Below are 18,227 nucleotides of genomic sequence, written 5' to 3'. Positions count from 1 at the left end.
CCACTATTAAATCTTTCATTATTGTGTTTATTAATACTCATTTATTATAACAATCAAAGTGCTTTTATTCAAAGTGCTTTATCTTGATTGCTTTTCAAATATTCTGGTTTTTGGTGGTGTTTGAGTGGGTTGTTGTTTGGTGGTGTTTGAGTGGGTTGTTGTTTGCCAACAGAGATGCTAAAATTGATTTCTCTTCTAGTCATTTTAGGTAATGGCACGCCTTCATATAGCTACAGAGATTTAGTGTCATTCCTGTTTCTCTAGACCAGTATCCAATTGGTACTGCCTGCCTTAGCTATTAAAATCATCATCAACAACACCATCATCCCCCAGTGAGGCCCTACTTGACATGATTCTGGAGCTTGCATGCTCTGAAGATGAGAGCTATGGCAGAGGTTCAATTGACATGTCTAATCAGAGGAGCTAGATGAAAAGTGTCTCTCCCATAAACAATATGGTGAGACATAACTTATAGAAACCTATCCCAGATCAGTCATCACTCGAGTAAACAAGGATCATACTAGGTACTGGAGTTCCTAGACATCTGGTGACAAACGGGCTACAAAACTCAGGACTGTTGGCTGAGCAACAAGGACAGCAGCTCCACGACTACTAGAAGAAAAGTTGCTCACTCATAGATTGAAAACAAAGAAATGATGATTTGCAATTACCAATCAAGTTCAATGTAAAGATGATACCTGAAATGAATGCACCAATTCTAGAAAAAACATGAGATTCAAAAGTAACATAACAAGGCTAGCAGTTCAGCATTGGTCTATTATACAAAATAAAGTATTCACAGAAGTAGAATTGGAAGAATTGCAAAGATCTACCCAGGGCAAAGGAATAGAAATAAAAAGTACAGACAAACAAGGGGGAGTCAGCAATAGAGGAAGTCAACATTGCTATTGAGCTATTTGCATTCCCAAACAAGGCACCCTCTCCTCTGCTTTCTCCTTAAAAACGTTTTCTATTGAAATGAAGAATAACTGAGCATCCAGAACAGTACAAAAACAACAGAATAAGCTCACTGAAGCTCATTACAAAAAAAACCAGCTAGCACAAATATTAAAAGATGCCAATACTGTACTATCAAAGATAAGCATCAGATCATTGCAAAATATAAACCAGCTGATGCACAGTCATCTGCAATTATAACTGAAGATCTTGGATGCAAAATCAACAGGGAAATAAACAACAAAAGCCAAACAGTGTCCCACCAAAATGGAAGATCAGGCTGGAAAATAAGATCAGCATTTTAAGATCAGATGTAAGTAAGCTAGAACAGATGAAAGAAACTGAAGAACAAAAAGACAAAATAATATTTGATCAAGAAATATAACCTAGAAACAAGGAAGTTCGAGGAAGAATTGAAAACAATAAAGCAGCAAATAACTGCTGTAGCAAAGAAAAACAGCAGATACAAATTGCACACCAAAGATAGAATCTCCCAATTTCAGCTGAATCAATAAAGCTTCTATCAATCCAGCAATGGAGAGACTGCAGGAAGCCAGCCAACACCTGACAAACAAGAAACAGTGCAATTCTGAGCACAGCCATGGGTCAATCCAAAGAAATACAAAGAATGCAGCTTGGATAAAGGAGGAGGAGAAAGAGGGAAAATTGAAATGAAAAAACTTGTAATAACAGCAGAAAGGGTGGGAAAAAAGGGCAAGGAGGATTAAGAATTAGTCAGTACCAGATGATTTTGGGTTGAAACATCTGACTGGTCTACACCCATTCATTCCCAAACAGTTTAACAACATTCTGCAAGGAGATGAAATTTTCCCAGTTAACATCTGGGAAAACCTATCTGATAATGAAAGGTTCAACAAAAAAGGCAGCACCAGACAACTACACACCAATTACTTTTTTCCAATAACTTACAAACTGTTAACTGGTGTGACAGCTGATACATTCCAACAACTACTCATTGAAAAGAAGTTCTTTCCACCTGAGCAGAAAGGAAATCACCCCAACAGCAGAGGAACAAAAGATCAGTTCCTAATTGACATGATGATTTTGGAAAACAGTAAGACAAGGAACAGCAACTTGAATGTAGCTTGGCTTGATTACAAGAAAGTATTCTATTCCTTGCCACATGACTGGATAATCAAACACCTAGAAATAACAGGAGCCAGTAAAAACATTAGAAGCTTTGTGCAAACCTCAATGGAATGGAAGATAGAGTTGCTGGTCAGTGGTGATATACTGGGAGAGGTTAACATCAAGAGAGGAATCTTTCAAGGACACTTACTGTCATCACTACTGTCTGTAATGAAGAAGCTAAATTGCTCTGGTATGTAGAATTCAAACAGAAAAGCATCTGCCACAAAGCACCCCAAAGCTAATAATTGTAAATAAGAAAGACAAAATAGTCTGGATAATGGACAGTGAAATATTGCAGACAGCAGAAGAGAAGAGAAAGAACTGGAGAAAATCACAAAATACAAAGACCTAGAAATAGGAGTAAATAGTGGCAAAAGAAAGCAATGATAGTACCAGTAGTAACAAGTGCCTTGGATGCAATTCCAAAAAGTTTGGACTGCCACTTGAACACCATAGCCATTCACACAATCACCATCAGTCAACTGCAAAAAAGCAGCTTTACTTGGAACAACTTATCATCCTGCGATGATACCTTTAACACCATCAAACAACGACATCTGCCTATCCCAGGTCCTCGGGAACAACTTGGATAAAAATGCCAAATCCAATCTAAACATCTGGCTAACTGTGTGACCAACCATAATAATACAATTTCTTGTTCCTGAAGGAAACAACTAATGAGATTTTCTCTGGGTGAATTGAGCAGAGGCTACATCTTCTTAGTGCCAAAGATCACTGGGGGGATGGGGTACATTTCCGTACTCTGCAGTGACTTTGATGCTTACTCAGACATCAGGACATTTCTTTTTTTAAAAAAAAAAACAACCACTTTTCAGTGAAATCTTCCCTTGGTTTTAGCAAGCATTCACACCTATCCAAGTGAAAACACTGAAATCTTGTTCGAAAAAAGTAGATAGAATGGAAATCTGCTTTTGCAGCAACATTGGCAGCAACATCTCATAATGAATATCCATTACACAGCCAAGCCTGCAATTCCCATTTTCTGCTATCTGACTGGAATCCAGAAATTATCCCATGCCAGTTTTCTTAAGCCCTGCTTAAGAAGACTGGGCGGGGGGTGTGTGTGTGTGAGGGAAACAATGCCATTAAATTCCATTCAGCTTGAGGACCAGACATTCAGTTTCTCTGCCTCATAGGAACATGAGGAATCTTGTTTTTTTTCAGGATCCATTGCTTCATTCAGAGAACTCAGGTGACAGACTTCACGAGACATCTTGGCTTTACTTTCTGTGACTTATTCTATAGTACTCATCACTCTGGCACTCTACAAACATTTGACTCATGCCATCTGTTCCTCAGGCAGAAGCCTATGACCTTCATGCTGTCCAGAAAATACATCTGTTCCCACCATTCCTTTTCCTGCACCGGCTCCCAGACCTGCTGCCCTGGATGGAGCCTCTACTGTAGATGAGGGCAGCGGCAGGAGCAATCATGACTTAGCAAGTGAAAAAAAAAATCAAGGCAAATGAAATGCCACTGTTGAGCTTTGCTTACTGGGCTCTGTTAATATTGACCTTTAGCAATACAAACCATGTTGGGGGCACTAGTCCGTTGGACTCTTTTACAGAAGAAGCAAAGAGTAAATGAAATAAATCGAAAAGGATTCTTCTAGATTCAGAGCTCAGAGCAATGAGCGCTCCCACAAAGTATGTTTGCATGGGCTGTGGATATTAGCATTTGCCTCCATATTTCTGCCCAATTGATTTTTGTCTGCTAAGATAATTTTTACAAAGAGTTCTTAAAAAATGCCTTTTGGGCCTCTTTTTTGAATATTATTTAGGAAAAAGAGAACAGGGCCCTCGTAATTCTACCTTATATGTCATAAACCCATGTTTAAAAAACTGACTGAACTGTGCTATGACTAGGAAATGTGTTTCATGTTTTGCTGCACTTTTTCTGTGTAATCCAGAGGAAGCAGCTCTCTTCTTATCAAGTACAGATGGCAAAAACAAACAAACATAAATTGGTGTGTGCAATTGCAATTGAGAAGACACAGAACGTCTGTTATCATATACAGTACAACATAGGTAAAGGCAAAAAAAAATGCTTGCTTGCTTGCATGGAGTTGGTATCTATTTAGATGGTGCATCAAGGTGTTTGTCCTTGAAAGCTGAGTTATGTACAATGGCAGTCTGCATCACCTACCATCCATGCTGTCTTCACGACGTATATTGAAGTTTTCATAGGAATCTCTGCGGATGAGTGGATCTGAAGTGTTGTAATCCACAGAGACACTTGGGCCATTCTCTAAATGTTCCATGCCTGAGAAGCAAGGATAGAGTAATTTTAGGAAGAGAGCTTTTGGTGTGGGAGCAGTGAGGAAAAAAGTAGTAACGTGATAGAGCAAAGAAGAAAAATCAGAAGAAATAAGATAAAAGGGTAGCAGGTCTAATCTATCATAGATACATCTCAGAATAAGAAAGTCAAGATCATGAAAGTCAAGATCATGAAGTCAGATTGCCCAGTTAAGCTATTGAAGCAAGGAGGAACCATATCTAGAATCGAGACAATAGCCAAAGAACTTGCCCAAGGAGTAAGGAATTATATAGATCAGTGAACAATTACACACAAAAGGGCCTCTTTGTTTACTGTAAGAACAGTGGTTATTCAGGAATGTAATGAATGGAGTATTAGTTCACCGGGCAAAGGGAAATGGCCATCTGTTTGTGAGGACTAGCGGCCCCTGGTAACTCAGCAATTATCTGCTAATATTGACTCTATTCTGGTTTTTGAATCTTTCAGTACTGATAGAGGAGAAAAATAAGGCCACCTATCCTGGCAGCAAGTTTAAAAAAACACATGTACAATCTCTGAGGCCTATAAATGGAGAGGAGTAAAAGGAAGAAAGCAAATCACTATTACAAAAAAGTAATACCTTGAATCTTCTCGGGACCATAGGAGAATACAAATTCCACCTTCCCATACTCAGGAAACCGATCATCTGATTTTTTTATTTTTTTTAAAAAAGAGAGAGAAAAGACAAAATGGTATTCAGTAGATACGTTCAAAATGTTCCAAGTTTCCATTGGGCTGGATCATGACTTGCCCAAACCAGCCTGTCCAAACTTTCAAACCACCACACATTTGTTTTGATGCATGAAATAAGACAACTGTTCTAGTTCACATTTCTAAATGTCAATTTATAGCTATACTTGGACAGATAATAATATTATGGTAATGGCCCTGCCTGCAGGACTTGTTGCACTTCATAAGAGATATTGCAGAATGTGAACAGAAGATTCTCCATTTCCTGACAGGAAAATTGACTTTAGGGTTCTCATACCAAAAAGAATTATAGCCTTCTCTTTGGCTATTCCTTCAGCGAGGATTTCAGAACTTCAGTATTTTGTCTGCCTCTTTGTTCCATTACAAGATGGCTCATCCTCAGTCAGCATCGATGGAGCCAACCCAATTCCAATTCTAAAAGGGGTTTTTATGCACCTGGTCTCTGTCCTTTCTCTGTTTCTGAGAGAAGACAACCCCCTGGGGCTCTTATTCTCTTCAAGCATGCAGATTGCAACAAGGCATAGAAGCCCTCTTTCGCTCCCCCCCTTTCAAGTGGAGTCAAGAATTTTCTTTTGGATAGCATTGCTCCTGGAATGGCTGACGGCCATACAGACATTATTTCCTCAAGTACTGATTTTTGTCCACTACTGGCAGAACAATTAGAGTAAGATCTGCTGTCTGATATTTCAGTGCTCCATAAAAAACCTGAGGAAAAAAATTTAAAAACCTCCTAGACTGTTTTTGCAGACTTCTAGATAGATACATACAATATAAAAATGACCAACTGAAGTCTCATTCAGCAAACAAAAAGAAGATAGAGATGGCAAAATAAAGGGGGGAAAACTATAGGCCTAAATACCAACTTTGGTATGTTTCAGATATGATCTAAATTAACATAATTAAAAACTACATAGAGTATCTGGGGATGACAATATAAAACAATGGAATGCCATGTAATGGTTACAACTGCAGTACATCTAAATTTGTATCTGAACTTCTCACAAGTGCTCGCTAAATAAAGTGAAATGCCTTCTAAACTGAAGATATGCTAAAAATACTGATTTTTCCTCCCAAGCACATCCTGGTGCCATAGAGTGAACTATTCTAGAAAAGCCACAACTTGATTACAATGGTCCCAATAAAAAGTGTCATGCATTTTATTACTATGTTTCACCGACTCACCCACTCACTCACTCTCTTTTCTTGAACAAAATTGTCTTTACCTTTAAAGGCATCATCCAGGTCCTCTTTATTGAAGACAATAGCCAAATCGTGAATGGCACATGTATGGAACTGCACTCGAAAGATGACATCCCGAGTCGGGCTACGGAATTCCTTGTGATAGCATTTCAGCTGCCAGTGAAAGAAGGCATAAAGGAAACAAAATGAAACATGCCATCACCCTGGGAGTCTACCTGAGAATAGGAATGATTCTAGCCACTTGCAGGAATTCTATACTTGAGCCCCTTTTGTGCTGCAAAGACATCATTTTTCTGCATTTCCCCACAAAGACAGTGAACTCTTCTTAAGTAAATGGAATGCAGACTGTAGGCTATGACACTCTTAGGCCTCCAATTCTGGAGTCTTTAAATGGGGGTGCCAGCTTTTATGATCTAAAGACCCACAGTGATAAAAATGAAAGCATACATGTTTTGATTCTTACCAAAATATCTCCTTTTAAGAGGAGTCCTGGTTCTATGGTGATACAGATGCTCGTCTGGCTATCTCCCTGCACATTGCTATAAAGAAGTAGAAAGAAGCAAAATGTGGAAGACAATCAAAGCAACTCAATGGCTAAGATTCCTTGCATCTGCCATGTCTAGGCAACAATCAAGGTGATGTCATAAAATGTCGGAACCCAGGTTTCAATTCATCGGTCCATCACTCTCCCTCAGCCCAATTTACCTCACGGGGCTGTTTGGGAGAACATATGGGAGAAATAACTGCTATACAGAACTCCTTGAGAATTTTTTTTTCTTAAAAGAACGAGCCACTCTGCTATTTTAGTGTTTCTATTTTTGTTGTGCTACATTTGCTAAATCATTTTTACTGATCCTGAAACACTGCTTAGATCTGCTGTGGTCAGCATTAGAAACGGATCCAGTAGTTACCTGTGGGCAATGGGGTAATGTTCCACAAAAATGACTTTCCAGGAATGACCTTATCAAATTTTATTGTATCTACTCTTCATGCAATCTGCTCCAGAATATACTGTGAACAGCTGGTATATCTGGAACTGGTCAGCATTTCCACTTCTAAGTTTTCTGTTATGCACACGAATACCTCAAAAGCAAGAATTTTCTTACATGCATGTGGACAAAAGTTTGCCATAATCTTCATTTCATTCAGTATCTTGCTGCTCTTTCATTGTACCAGAGCTTCACTGAGCAAATTCATTGAATAAATTCCATTTTAGTTGGTCAATATCAGCCAGAGTAAACTGTGATTGATGGCATTATGATTTAATGGTACATTTGCTGATTTGAATGGAAAGGAAAGCAATAAAGATGATTCCCTATTCATATTTTTCTTCAATAAAGGTTTGATGAAGATTGATTGCATGTATACATCAAACTGATTAATAAATAGTGGTTTTAAATTCAAGTAGATAGAAAAGGAGAACTTTAATCAGTGAAGTTATCTCTCTCTGGATAACTGTGAGCCAATAATGCTTTTCCAACCCAACCTATCTCGAAATTTAAATGATAAAATGAAGGCTAATTCTGTGTAACTATCTGTAACTCTTTAGGGGAAAGGCAATATATAAGTGTAAGCAAAATTGCATAAATAAAATAAAGCTGAAAGCTGTGAAGAGAAGAGTGGGGAAGGCTGATATAGAGCTGCTAAGTCTCCTGAGGCCCTTTATATGCTTGGTTGTAGTTGTAATAATAATAATAACAAATTTAAAAAAATGCAGCCCCCAGGAACAGCATGAGTCTCTGTGCCAGCCATAAACACTAGAGCAAAACTCAGAATAACACATGGAACCAGGTCTGCAGGATACCACCTCTACTGCAAAGCTCATGGAAATTTCTACTCTGCTTTGCATCAGAACCAAGAAGAAATCTGAGTGCTGGAAATCAAAATAATAATGTCAACTCCATTTACTAGATTCCTGATGTGTAGACCGGTTGCATTGCCTGATATATCTTGAGGAAGGGCCGGCAGCCTAGGAAACATAAAACAGACAGAGAAAAAGAGACCTTTGTTACAGATTAGTTACAGAGAAGGGAACATAAAGGGGCCAAGGCAAACAGACTCCCTGGAGGAGAAGTTTCCAGTGACAATACCCTCCCTGTAACAAACAACACCAATTTTGTGTCAGTGATAGCAGTTGTAGGAAACAGTAAAGTGTGGTCGAACAGCAGGTTTATACTTTATTTTGAGGCACAGTTTAACTATAGTGTTTAGACACAAGTTGGCTGGGCGAATTCTGGGAGTTGAACTTCACACATCTTCAAGTTGCTGAGGTTGACTATCACTGGTCTAATGCTTTCTCTGTTCAGGTCTGATCTAGCACTCTGTTAAGAGCCAAAGCTCAGGAAACAGAGAATTAAATAAACTAAGATAGCTTTTGGTTTGAGAATTATATGCCCAACATCCAGACCAGCAAGATCAAGTTATGGAGAGACAGATATCTTGATGAATCCAACCATGTACCTTTTAGAGTCAGACTACTGAAAGCTTATCGTTAGGATATGAATCACTCTATAACTGCATTATGTGGATGTTACCCAAGGGAGCTCTGTTCTTTGCTCTTCTCAAACATCCAGATTAGGAATATAAGAGCTGCATTCAGGTTGAGTAAATTGTAATCACCGTGTCTTTTAACACAAACAATAAAACAGATTACATCTATTTGCTCATCCCTTTTTGGATTTATTTTGGATTTATTTATACAGCTAAGCCATCTTTATAGCAACTAAGACTGAAGGCAGTCTGTGGAATAGGAAGGGGAACCAGAATGCAGAAATAGTAGAAGAGGCTTCACCATTTTCAGCTACAAATGTGGAGTGCTGCTCCCAGAAAAAAATGAAATCCCTTTAAACACAACCCTAGAACATCAGTGGGAACAATCCCATTCCCTATCTAGCTTTCTATTTCTATAGAAAATGTAGCATAGGAGATCATTCAAGAACAGCTTTCTCCCACTGACCCTTGGAAATGGTGTAGTTCATTCTGTCACTTTAGCATGCTTACAACCTTGTTCCTTTGGAATCACTCTGGCCATAAAGGTAGTCAAATAAAGGGGAAAAAAAAGTTGTAAGGACCCATATGGTATCTTTCCACCCAGTGGAGACCTATAATTGAATGTTATGTATAATGTGTGATGGAAAGGTCAGTTACCTCCTTTAGATTCAAAGTTGGGTATCCCATGCATGATGACATGATGCAAGAAGAGGGGCTTGTTGTTCATTTTGATGGTGCCAGACAGCAGACCGCTGAAGTAATGGACATATCTAGAGTAGAAACCAAAATAGTATCAGGGCATTTAGCTGGAGTCTCTTGGAATATTTATATTTCAGTGAGTCACTAGAGTTTGAAGGGGCCATTTATGCCATCAAGTCTAAAACTTCTGCGTGGGAGTTTTTCAAATATTTGAATAAATAGCTAGATAAATTAGATAGATGAGAGAGAGAGAGAGACAGAGAGAGAGACAGACAGACAGACAGACATTGCCTTCTCAAATAATTTAAGGATTTGGGGAGGATGCTTCTTTTATTAAAATATCAGGATTTCTTTATTATTTCAAGTTATATCTGTGAAAAAATTAAAATGCATTCTCATATTTTTCTTTCAGTCTCTCTTGTTGGCTTTAGAGCAAACATGAGAAAGAAAAGCAAAAGTGGTGTTGTGATTTTCAACAATTACACATAGTGTAATAAATAATAATGCTAATATTTTCAGCGCTGAAAAGACTACCATAAAAAAGATTCTTCATCATACTACTCAAAGGTCAGATACTGATATTCAAAATTTCATTATGTCTTTCAAAATGAAACGCATGCAAAGAAGCTTTAGAGGCTACACGTTTGGATATCTTTTGGTCATCAAAAATGCTACACACAGATTTTTGTCGGCTCAGCACCACCAAGTGAAATTGACTGGAAATGCATTAGAAGCTGAAGAAAATTCAGTAAGCATTTGCAGCATTGGATGTCTTCTGAGCATCATTATCTACATTTGCAACTACAGCCTCTACAAATATTAAGTTCTCCCAGCAAAAACAGTTGATTCTAGATTAGTTAAATACATTTATTTTAGGAACAGATGGATCATATCTAACTGCAGAAGAAGCCCAGAACCCAGCAGAAACTCGTAGGTCTTGGGAGCTATAGTTCTGAACTGAATTATGATTGGGGTTGAAGCTTACTTTACCCCCTTAATTTCAACAACTGTGTGATTTGTTAAATTTTGGTTCTGAACAAGCAATGAATAAAAAATACTGAGGCTTACTCTTTGTACAGAGACAAAAAGTGTAATTTTAATGTGAATGGAGAGATTCGGGGAGCCCTCTGACGATCATCTCTACATGTATGTGCTGAAAGCACCATAAGGGTTTTTTTCCCCCAAGAAGGGGAGGAAGGGGAGGAAGACTAACCTCTTCTGAGATGGCTGCCCAGCTGGGATCACCTTGTCCTCATAGAACCTCTTCATGGCAAACCGGTCCAGAGCCTGATCTGCACTGTGGGAATAAAAAGAAGTGTCAATACAAGTTTATTTCCAGAATGATAAGAGTTTCCTTGGGAGTTCTCTCTGCAGTACTTTTGCCCACTCGTCCACCATTGTTTGTTTTCAATCACAAATACTAAAATGGCGTCAGTAAAATAAAAATTGCTGATTTAAATTTAAAACCATATTGGGCTAGTTTAAAAACAGCCATTTAAGTTTAATCATCTCCGTACCAGACTTTTCTCAACCCAGTGCCCTCCAGTTGGGTTAATTAATTCCCACCCATCAGGAAGGTACCAGATTTGAGAAAAGCATTCTGTTTTACATTTACATGAGCCACTGCCTCTGTCTTTTGTAGCAAGTGTATTATCTTGCCCCGTTTGAAGTTCTAACTTCTAGTCTGGGGTGGGGATGGGTTACTTAATTGTAGAAATGCAACATGACATCCCTCAATCATTAATGAATTCTTACAGTGGTGGGATTCAAATATGTGAACAACCGGTTCTCTGTGTGGATGTCTCTTCCGGAAGTCCATTCTGGGCCTGGGCAACAAAAAATTAGCTATCGGTTCTGCCGAAGTGGTGCGAACTGGCTGAATCCCACCACTGAATCCTTGGCAGTCCAATACTGACAATAACCCATTTACACTCCAGCCCTTTGCAACACAGTTCAGCAACTTTACAGTGTAAATACCTATTTCATGTTTTCATTCCCCCCCCCCCGGCCTCTTTACTTTGTGCTTGTTGACTTGTGATTAGCAAAACTCATCATGTCCCTATGAACTAATAGAGATGCTTTTTCTAGCAGCAAAAAGGGGCTGGGGATAAATCTCCATGCAATTTCCTGATCCATGTAAGAATTTTAGGCAGCATACTAGAACTATGTAACGACGCCACTGTGTTTGATAATCATGTCAGAAGGCTTGGCAAAGTTGTGCGGTTGTGAGTGTGTACTGGGAGGGAAATCGGGCTTTGCCTAAAGTTTGGGATTCTATTATCAAAGTGGACCTGCTAAGTTTCTAAATAAGCAGATTTCCAGTATCACTACCCTGTCAGAATTAAAACCACTGCTTTTCTAGCTCTTTATAGATACCCTAATATGTAGTTTTCTTACCTGGCTGAAATATTGCTATAGTGCATGTAAGCAGCAATAACAACCCCTGTTCGACCTCTGTTTCCCTGCAGACACAAAAAAAGGGAGAAAGGAAGTAATAAATCATCATCCTCAGTAATCATGCCTGGAAGAAGAAAGATTACAGTCCTTGTATCTTCACTAACTGGAGAAGAGCCTAATGCTGGAAAAGATTGAGGGCAATAGACGAAGGGGACGACAGAGAATGAGGTGGCTGGATGGAGTCACTGAAGCAGTAGGTGTGAGCTTAAATGGACTCCAGAAGATGGCAGAGGACAGGAAGGCCTGGAGGAACGTTGTCCATGGGGTCGCGATGGGTCGGACACGACTTCACAACTAACAACAACAACAACAACATCTTCACTAATGCCATTTGAATAGCACTTTCTGAAGGGAAGAGATTTTAATAACATGGGACAATCAACCTTTTTGGGGGTGGCATTAATCTGATTTTTAAAACGTCACGCAGAAGTGTGTATTCAAATTTCTATTTGTAAATATGCTTCCCCACACAATGTGTCTCTAAATGTGTTGGTCATAAAATACATCAGAAATATTGAAAGCGGGTCTATAATAAACTCCATGTGTTGGTGCAGGACAATTTTTTTCCCCAATTCGGCATCTTCCAGGTATATTGAGATCCCAGCTCCCAGGTGCCTCGTTAACATCCATCACCTCATTAAGAATTTTGTAAGCTTCACTTCTAACATGTCTGGAGGGCATCAGGTGAGGAAAGTCTGGAGTGGTGGCATTGATCTGTTCTGAATTTTTTGAGAGGTTAAATTCCTTGCACGCTTCCAGGAATAACTCCCCACAACGTGGACACATTTGAATGGGAACAGATGCCACTTGGTCTAGTCAAACAATATGAGAGATGAACTGAGGCACAGCTCAGGTAAGTCGGCAAAAGTAAACAACCATGAATGCCTTACAAGAAGGCGATAACTGAACAATGATTTCCAAAGGGGAGGAAAATTTATTAAGAGTGCCATTATAAGGACCAAGACACGTATTATTCCATAAATGTGTCTGGATCAAATTAACCAACAGATGGCGCTGCCTTCTTCAATAATAACTGTGCTGGCTGGATTTTACAGTAGGTTTTGCTATTTAGGAGTCTTCTGGGAAAGATTCTGGAGAAAACCTGTGCGCCTCTCCTACTCCTCAAACACAGAGACGAAGAACAAATTGGGGCATCATCACAGGGCCATTTTAAAATTAGGTAGTCATTGACTTACAGCAGTTCGTTTAGTGACCATTCAAAGTTACAACGGCACTGAAAAAAGTGACTTAGGACCGTTTTTCACACTTATGACCGTTGCAGCGTCCCCATGGCCATGTGATCAAAATTCAGACGCTTAGCAACGGGTTCATATTTGTGACGGTTGAAGTATCCCGGGGTCACGTGATCCCCTTTGGCGACCTTCTGACAAGCCAACTCAAAGGGAAAACTGGATTCACTTAACAACCGTGCTACTAACTCAACAACTGCAGTGATCCGCTTAATAATTGCGGCAAGAAAGGTCGTAACATGGGGCCAGATTCACTTAACATATGTTTCACTTAGCAACAGAAATGTTGGACTCAGTTGTGGTCGTGAGTCGAGGACTACCTGTAGTATACAATGCAATGGACAGTGCAGAATATGTAACGGAGAGTGTGATTGGGCAGCTACATCTATTTTCTTTTCTCCGTTCTTATTGGCAGGAGAATATCTGCCTTTTTTTTTTTACCCTGAGATGAACTGATGGGGATGTTTAACTCTCCTTTTCTTCCACGATCCCTTGTATTAAGCATGTATATCTCATCTCAGCGCAAATGACAGAGGTAAGAGGAACACAAGAAGAAAAGTGATGTATCTGATAAATGGTTAGTACTCTATTACAGTTTCCTATTTCAAAAGCATGGATCCTATCTGATTCGATTCTTGGGAGCAGAGCAAATATGTGAGCAGCTGCCCCATCATGACGAATTTGGCTCTGAATCTGTTGTCAGCCTTTACATGTTTCACAGATATGTAACTTGCAGCTTGCAGATTAATTTCATGAGGCTTCTGTAAGAAATCACTCACAATTAACCAGTGGAACAACCTGCCTCCAGAAGCAGTAAATGCTCCAACACTGGAAGGTTTTAAGAAGAGATTGGACAGCCATTTGTCTGAAATGATGTAGGGCAGTGGTTCTCAACCTGTGGGTCGGGACCCCATTTGGGGTCGATTGACCATTTCACGGGGGTCGCCAAGCAAGGCTGTCCGCCATTTTTTTTGTCCGCCATTTTTTCCCCCTTTTCCGGTGGGTGCCTTACCTCCCTTGGGCTGGGCCAGCTGGTGGTCGGCTTGCTCCATCTCTGCCGCTTGCCAGCTACGCCTCGGCCGGTGCAGGGGGCGGAACCACGCATGCGCGGTGCTCCCGGGCAGGGAAAATCCTCGACTTATGACCGGTTGGGTAGTCCTCGACGTACGACTGGTTTAGTCCTCGACTTACGACCGGTTTAGTCCTCGACTTACGACCGGTTTAGTCCTCGACTTACGAGCGGTTGGGGTCGCGGCATTAAAAAGATTGAGAACCACTGGTGTAGGGTTTCCTGCCTGAGCAGGGGGTTGGACTAGATGACCTCCAAGGTCCCTTCCAACTTTATTATTATTATTATAGGTGTAATTTTTTAAAAAAACCAGTAGTATTTAAAAGTATCTACTACAATTGAGCCAAAAACTTCCCTGGCTAAACAAGATGGTTGTTAAGTGAGTTTTGTCCCATTTTACAACCTTTCTTGCCACAGTTGTTAAGTGAATCGCTGCATTTGTTAAGTTAGTAATATGGTTGTTAACTGAATCTAGCTTCCCCATTGACTTTGCTTGCTAGAAGATTGCAAAAGGGGATCACATGACCCCAGGACACTGCAACTGTCATAAATACATGCCAGTTGCCAACTGTTCAAATTTTTATCACGTGATCACGGGGATGCTACAATGGTCGTAACGATGATAAACAGTCAGAAATCACTTTTTTTCAAGTGCCGCTGTAACTTCAAACGAATGGTCGTAAGTCATCAACTAACTCTGTATTCCTTTACTCACGCCCAAATAGACCACAATATCAAAGCCATAGCAGACATCAAATCACTGAACCACAGAACATGGAGTCAGAATCACTTGTAGTGGCCATCCAGTCCAATCCATAACTCACCAAAACTTAATGTCTTCAACGTACTCACAATCACATAGTCAAAGTGATATTCAACAGTGTTGCAGTTCCCCTGGAGGGCCAAGTGTGCAGTTTAGAAATTTTCCCAAATACACCACTACCTAGGGAATTTTGGGCAGGAAAGCCTATTAACTGGAATACCTACTACTTCCCTATATCCCTAGAGACACATGGAGGTACTAACAAACCTCCCACTTCTGCGACTCCCATGATATTCCCTGATTTAATGTTACTCTCCTAGGAGAACAACATACCTGCTTTTTCCACTGTTGGACATTCATCCCAGGGGCTAATGTGTTTAACAAAGGAGTAAGAACACACATATGTATTTATTTCATGAGAAGCTTAAACTGTGCTTTAATATGCAAATGGAAAATACAAAAGGTTCAAATTGCAGCTATAATGCCGCCTCATCAGAATACAAATTGTGCAGTAATAGCAAGAGAACAGAAGCAATGACCTCAATATCTAGCAACTCCAAAAGAATAAGAACAAATTACGGTAGTTAAGGAAGCAATAGCAATGGCACTTAGACTTATATAACACTTCATAGTGCTTTACAGCCCTCTCTAAGTGGTTTACAGAGGCAGCATATTGCCCCCAAGAATCTGGGTCCTCATTTTACCAGCCTCCGAAGGATGGAAGATTGAGTGAACCTTGAGCCAGCCAGGATCAAACCACTGGCAGTCAGCAGACTTAGCCTGCAATGCTGCATTCTAACCACTGTGCCACTGTGGCTCTCTGTAAAAGCTCTATAACAACTGTAAAAACCCATGGTTACAGTAAAAACTCATTTTCAAGTTCTGGCAATGAAGGATAAGTTTCACACACAACCTTGCTTGGTGAATCCATCCATTTCCTAGACATGCACAAGACACTGAACCATTAGCTAAATAAATAGGCTGAGTTTGCAAGCATGCTAACTCAACCAACAGACAGACAAACCAAGGTTAAAACAAGCAAAGTTTGGTCTACTGGAAAAGCGAGCTGACAGCCCTTCAATTGACTGCTTACACATGTTACATAACACAACCAAGGAGTATCAAGAGCAACAAGCATGAGAAGAAAGTTTCTACTGATATATTGGGCATGTAGACTTAACTGAATTTTATCCTAGTTTCACTATTCAATTTTTTCTTCAAAAGTTCTAGGGAAGTCTTATCCGATGCAGCTGCTAAAACTCATGTTTTATGTCTTTCAAGACCACAGTATCCAGAATGTCCAGGGGAGAGGGATCAACTTCTAAAATACATCAAATCTGATACACTATAGGAAGATCTTTAAAGTGTAGTATTTTGCAGTATCAAATAATGGAAGTAACAGCAATGCACGCATAGGCCAATCACAAACACACAGCAACCAACAATTATATAAGAGTGCTGAATAATGCCCATAAAACTGAAAACTAAACAGTGAGAACAGGAAGTTTGGTGGAAAAAGCTGAAAATATTCCCATCACAAGAAAGCAGTGCTGAGACTACACATCCTGTTTTCATCACTATCTGAAGCACAGGCTGAGCATCCAGCTGAGGCCAAATCTAGCACAAAGTTTGCAGAAACTGCTTTACAGTCATCGGGGATGAGGAGGGGAGAAATATACAATTGTGCATAGCAAATTGCTACAAGCGTGGCAACAGCAAGCGTGTAGCAAATAGAGCATTGCAAAAAATAAGAATACACTTTCTGTTCATGGATAGCAATTCAGAAGACGGTTCTTTAGCCACAAGCAAAATAGTTGTAGGCAGGAGAACGAGGGTGGCCTAGCTATAAACAAAGCTGGCCTTGAGATCACATGCACTAGTCACGTATTTGCTTTACAAAATCAAAATGAAAACTATTTGGAGGCTCCATTTGCCACTGTTCAACTGTTTGCTAAATCAGGGTTTAGTCCGTGGCCTGGTACCAGTCTGTGGCCCACTGGGACCTGGTCTGCACAAGCAGTGGGCAAGTGCACAAGTGCGCAAAACTCCATTTGCACTAGCAGCGGGTGCACGCTTTGAAGCCATCCCCTCTCCCCCCCGCGCCACCACCTCCACCGCTGCTGGTCCACAGAGTTGGAAAGGTCGGGGACTGCTGTGTTAAATGATCTTTGCACCTAAGCAGAGGCAAAAACCCACAGTTCTCCCAACAACCATCATCCAGGGAAATCTTTTTCTTTCCTCTCACCTTATTATGCAACACTACCACGTTGTGTGGGTCAGCATTGAGCCACGTATCCATGGCCTTGCAGATGCTGCATATCTTCTCCAGCGCAGGGGTATGCAAGTCAGGCCACCCAAAATCCAGCACCTGTGGTACAAGGAGAAAGAGGGGTTCCAAGTAGGAGAAGAAAGTCATGAAGCTGTTATAAAAGATTAGGATTTCTATCTTAAGTTCTTTTGGCTATCAGACAGTTTCACAAGTTGTTCCAGAACATAAAAAGGGAGGATTGGTTCTACCATTAGGCAAATGCATCTAGAGTTCTCATTTTAAGACAGCCATATTCCAGTTCTTTATTATTATTTATGATTGCTGACAAAGGCTTCTTTTGGATTTTCTATTTCAGTCATTCAAGATACTACTGCAAATCATTTCTTGCCTGTGTTGCCAAAAGAAGGCAAGCCAAGTTATGTGATGACAAACATTAACAACCTGCAAATTCTTGTTAGGAATCCTTGCTAGAAATTGGTGGGGCACGTTCTTAATCAGGAATAAAAATTAAGATGCAGCACCATCCCTAGTAAATCAAGCTGGATCAAAACTGACATCAACCTTATCTTAGAAATTAGTTGTCCCACCCACAAAAAGTTTAAAAAAGAAAAAATAATAATGCATATAATCCAGGTGGATAATATGAAATGAGGATCTTTTTCCTAGAAAAAAAGAACTCTTCCTGGGAATTGCTTTCATTTCAAATTATACACACCATTTAAAAAAACTGGAGCCTTGCCTAATTCCCTGGCACTTTCTCAATTTCTCTACACTTAATCCTTGCTGGGAGCATCCCTGCAAATAGATCCTATGCAAGAACAGAGAGTTGCATGCCACAAAGATGTTCGGCATGCAGAGAATGTGAAGCTATAATTGGAGATGGATAGATGGATT

At 40.0% G+C, this 18,227-nt stretch overlaps 1 protein-coding gene across 1 annotated transcript in view; it reads right to left on the bottom strand.

Annotated features, from left to right (window-relative positions):
• Positions 1-18,227, bottom strand: part of TNS1 (tensin 1) — a 120,486-nt gene that overhangs the window by 82,728 nt on the left and 19,531 nt on the right. The window contains exons 5-13 of the mRNA XM_029283557.1: positions 17,310-17,432; positions 11,923-11,987; positions 10,739-10,822; positions 9,484-9,596; positions 8,245-8,305; positions 6,800-6,875; positions 6,360-6,489; positions 5,006-5,071; positions 4,276-4,392 (exon numbers count right to left, since the gene is read on the bottom strand). Of these exons, the coding sequence (XP_029139390.1) occupies positions 4,276-4,392; positions 5,006-5,071; positions 6,360-6,489; positions 6,800-6,875; positions 8,245-8,305; positions 9,484-9,596; positions 10,739-10,822; positions 11,923-11,987; positions 17,310-17,432 (835 nt within the window). The remainder of the gene's footprint in view (positions 1-4,275; positions 4,393-5,005; positions 5,072-6,359; positions 6,490-6,799; positions 6,876-8,244; positions 8,306-9,483; positions 9,597-10,738; positions 10,823-11,922; positions 11,988-17,309; positions 17,433-18,227) is intronic.

Source organism: Protobothrops mucrosquamatus, unplaced genomic scaffold (assembly GCF_001527695.2).
Source record: "Protobothrops mucrosquamatus isolate PMUCROS unplaced genomic scaffold, P.Mucros_1.0 scaffold132, whole genome shotgun sequence".
NCBI lineage: Eukaryota > Metazoa > Chordata > Lepidosauria > Squamata > Viperidae > Protobothrops > Protobothrops mucrosquamatus.
This window is presented reverse-complemented; position numbering and strand designations above follow the sequence as displayed.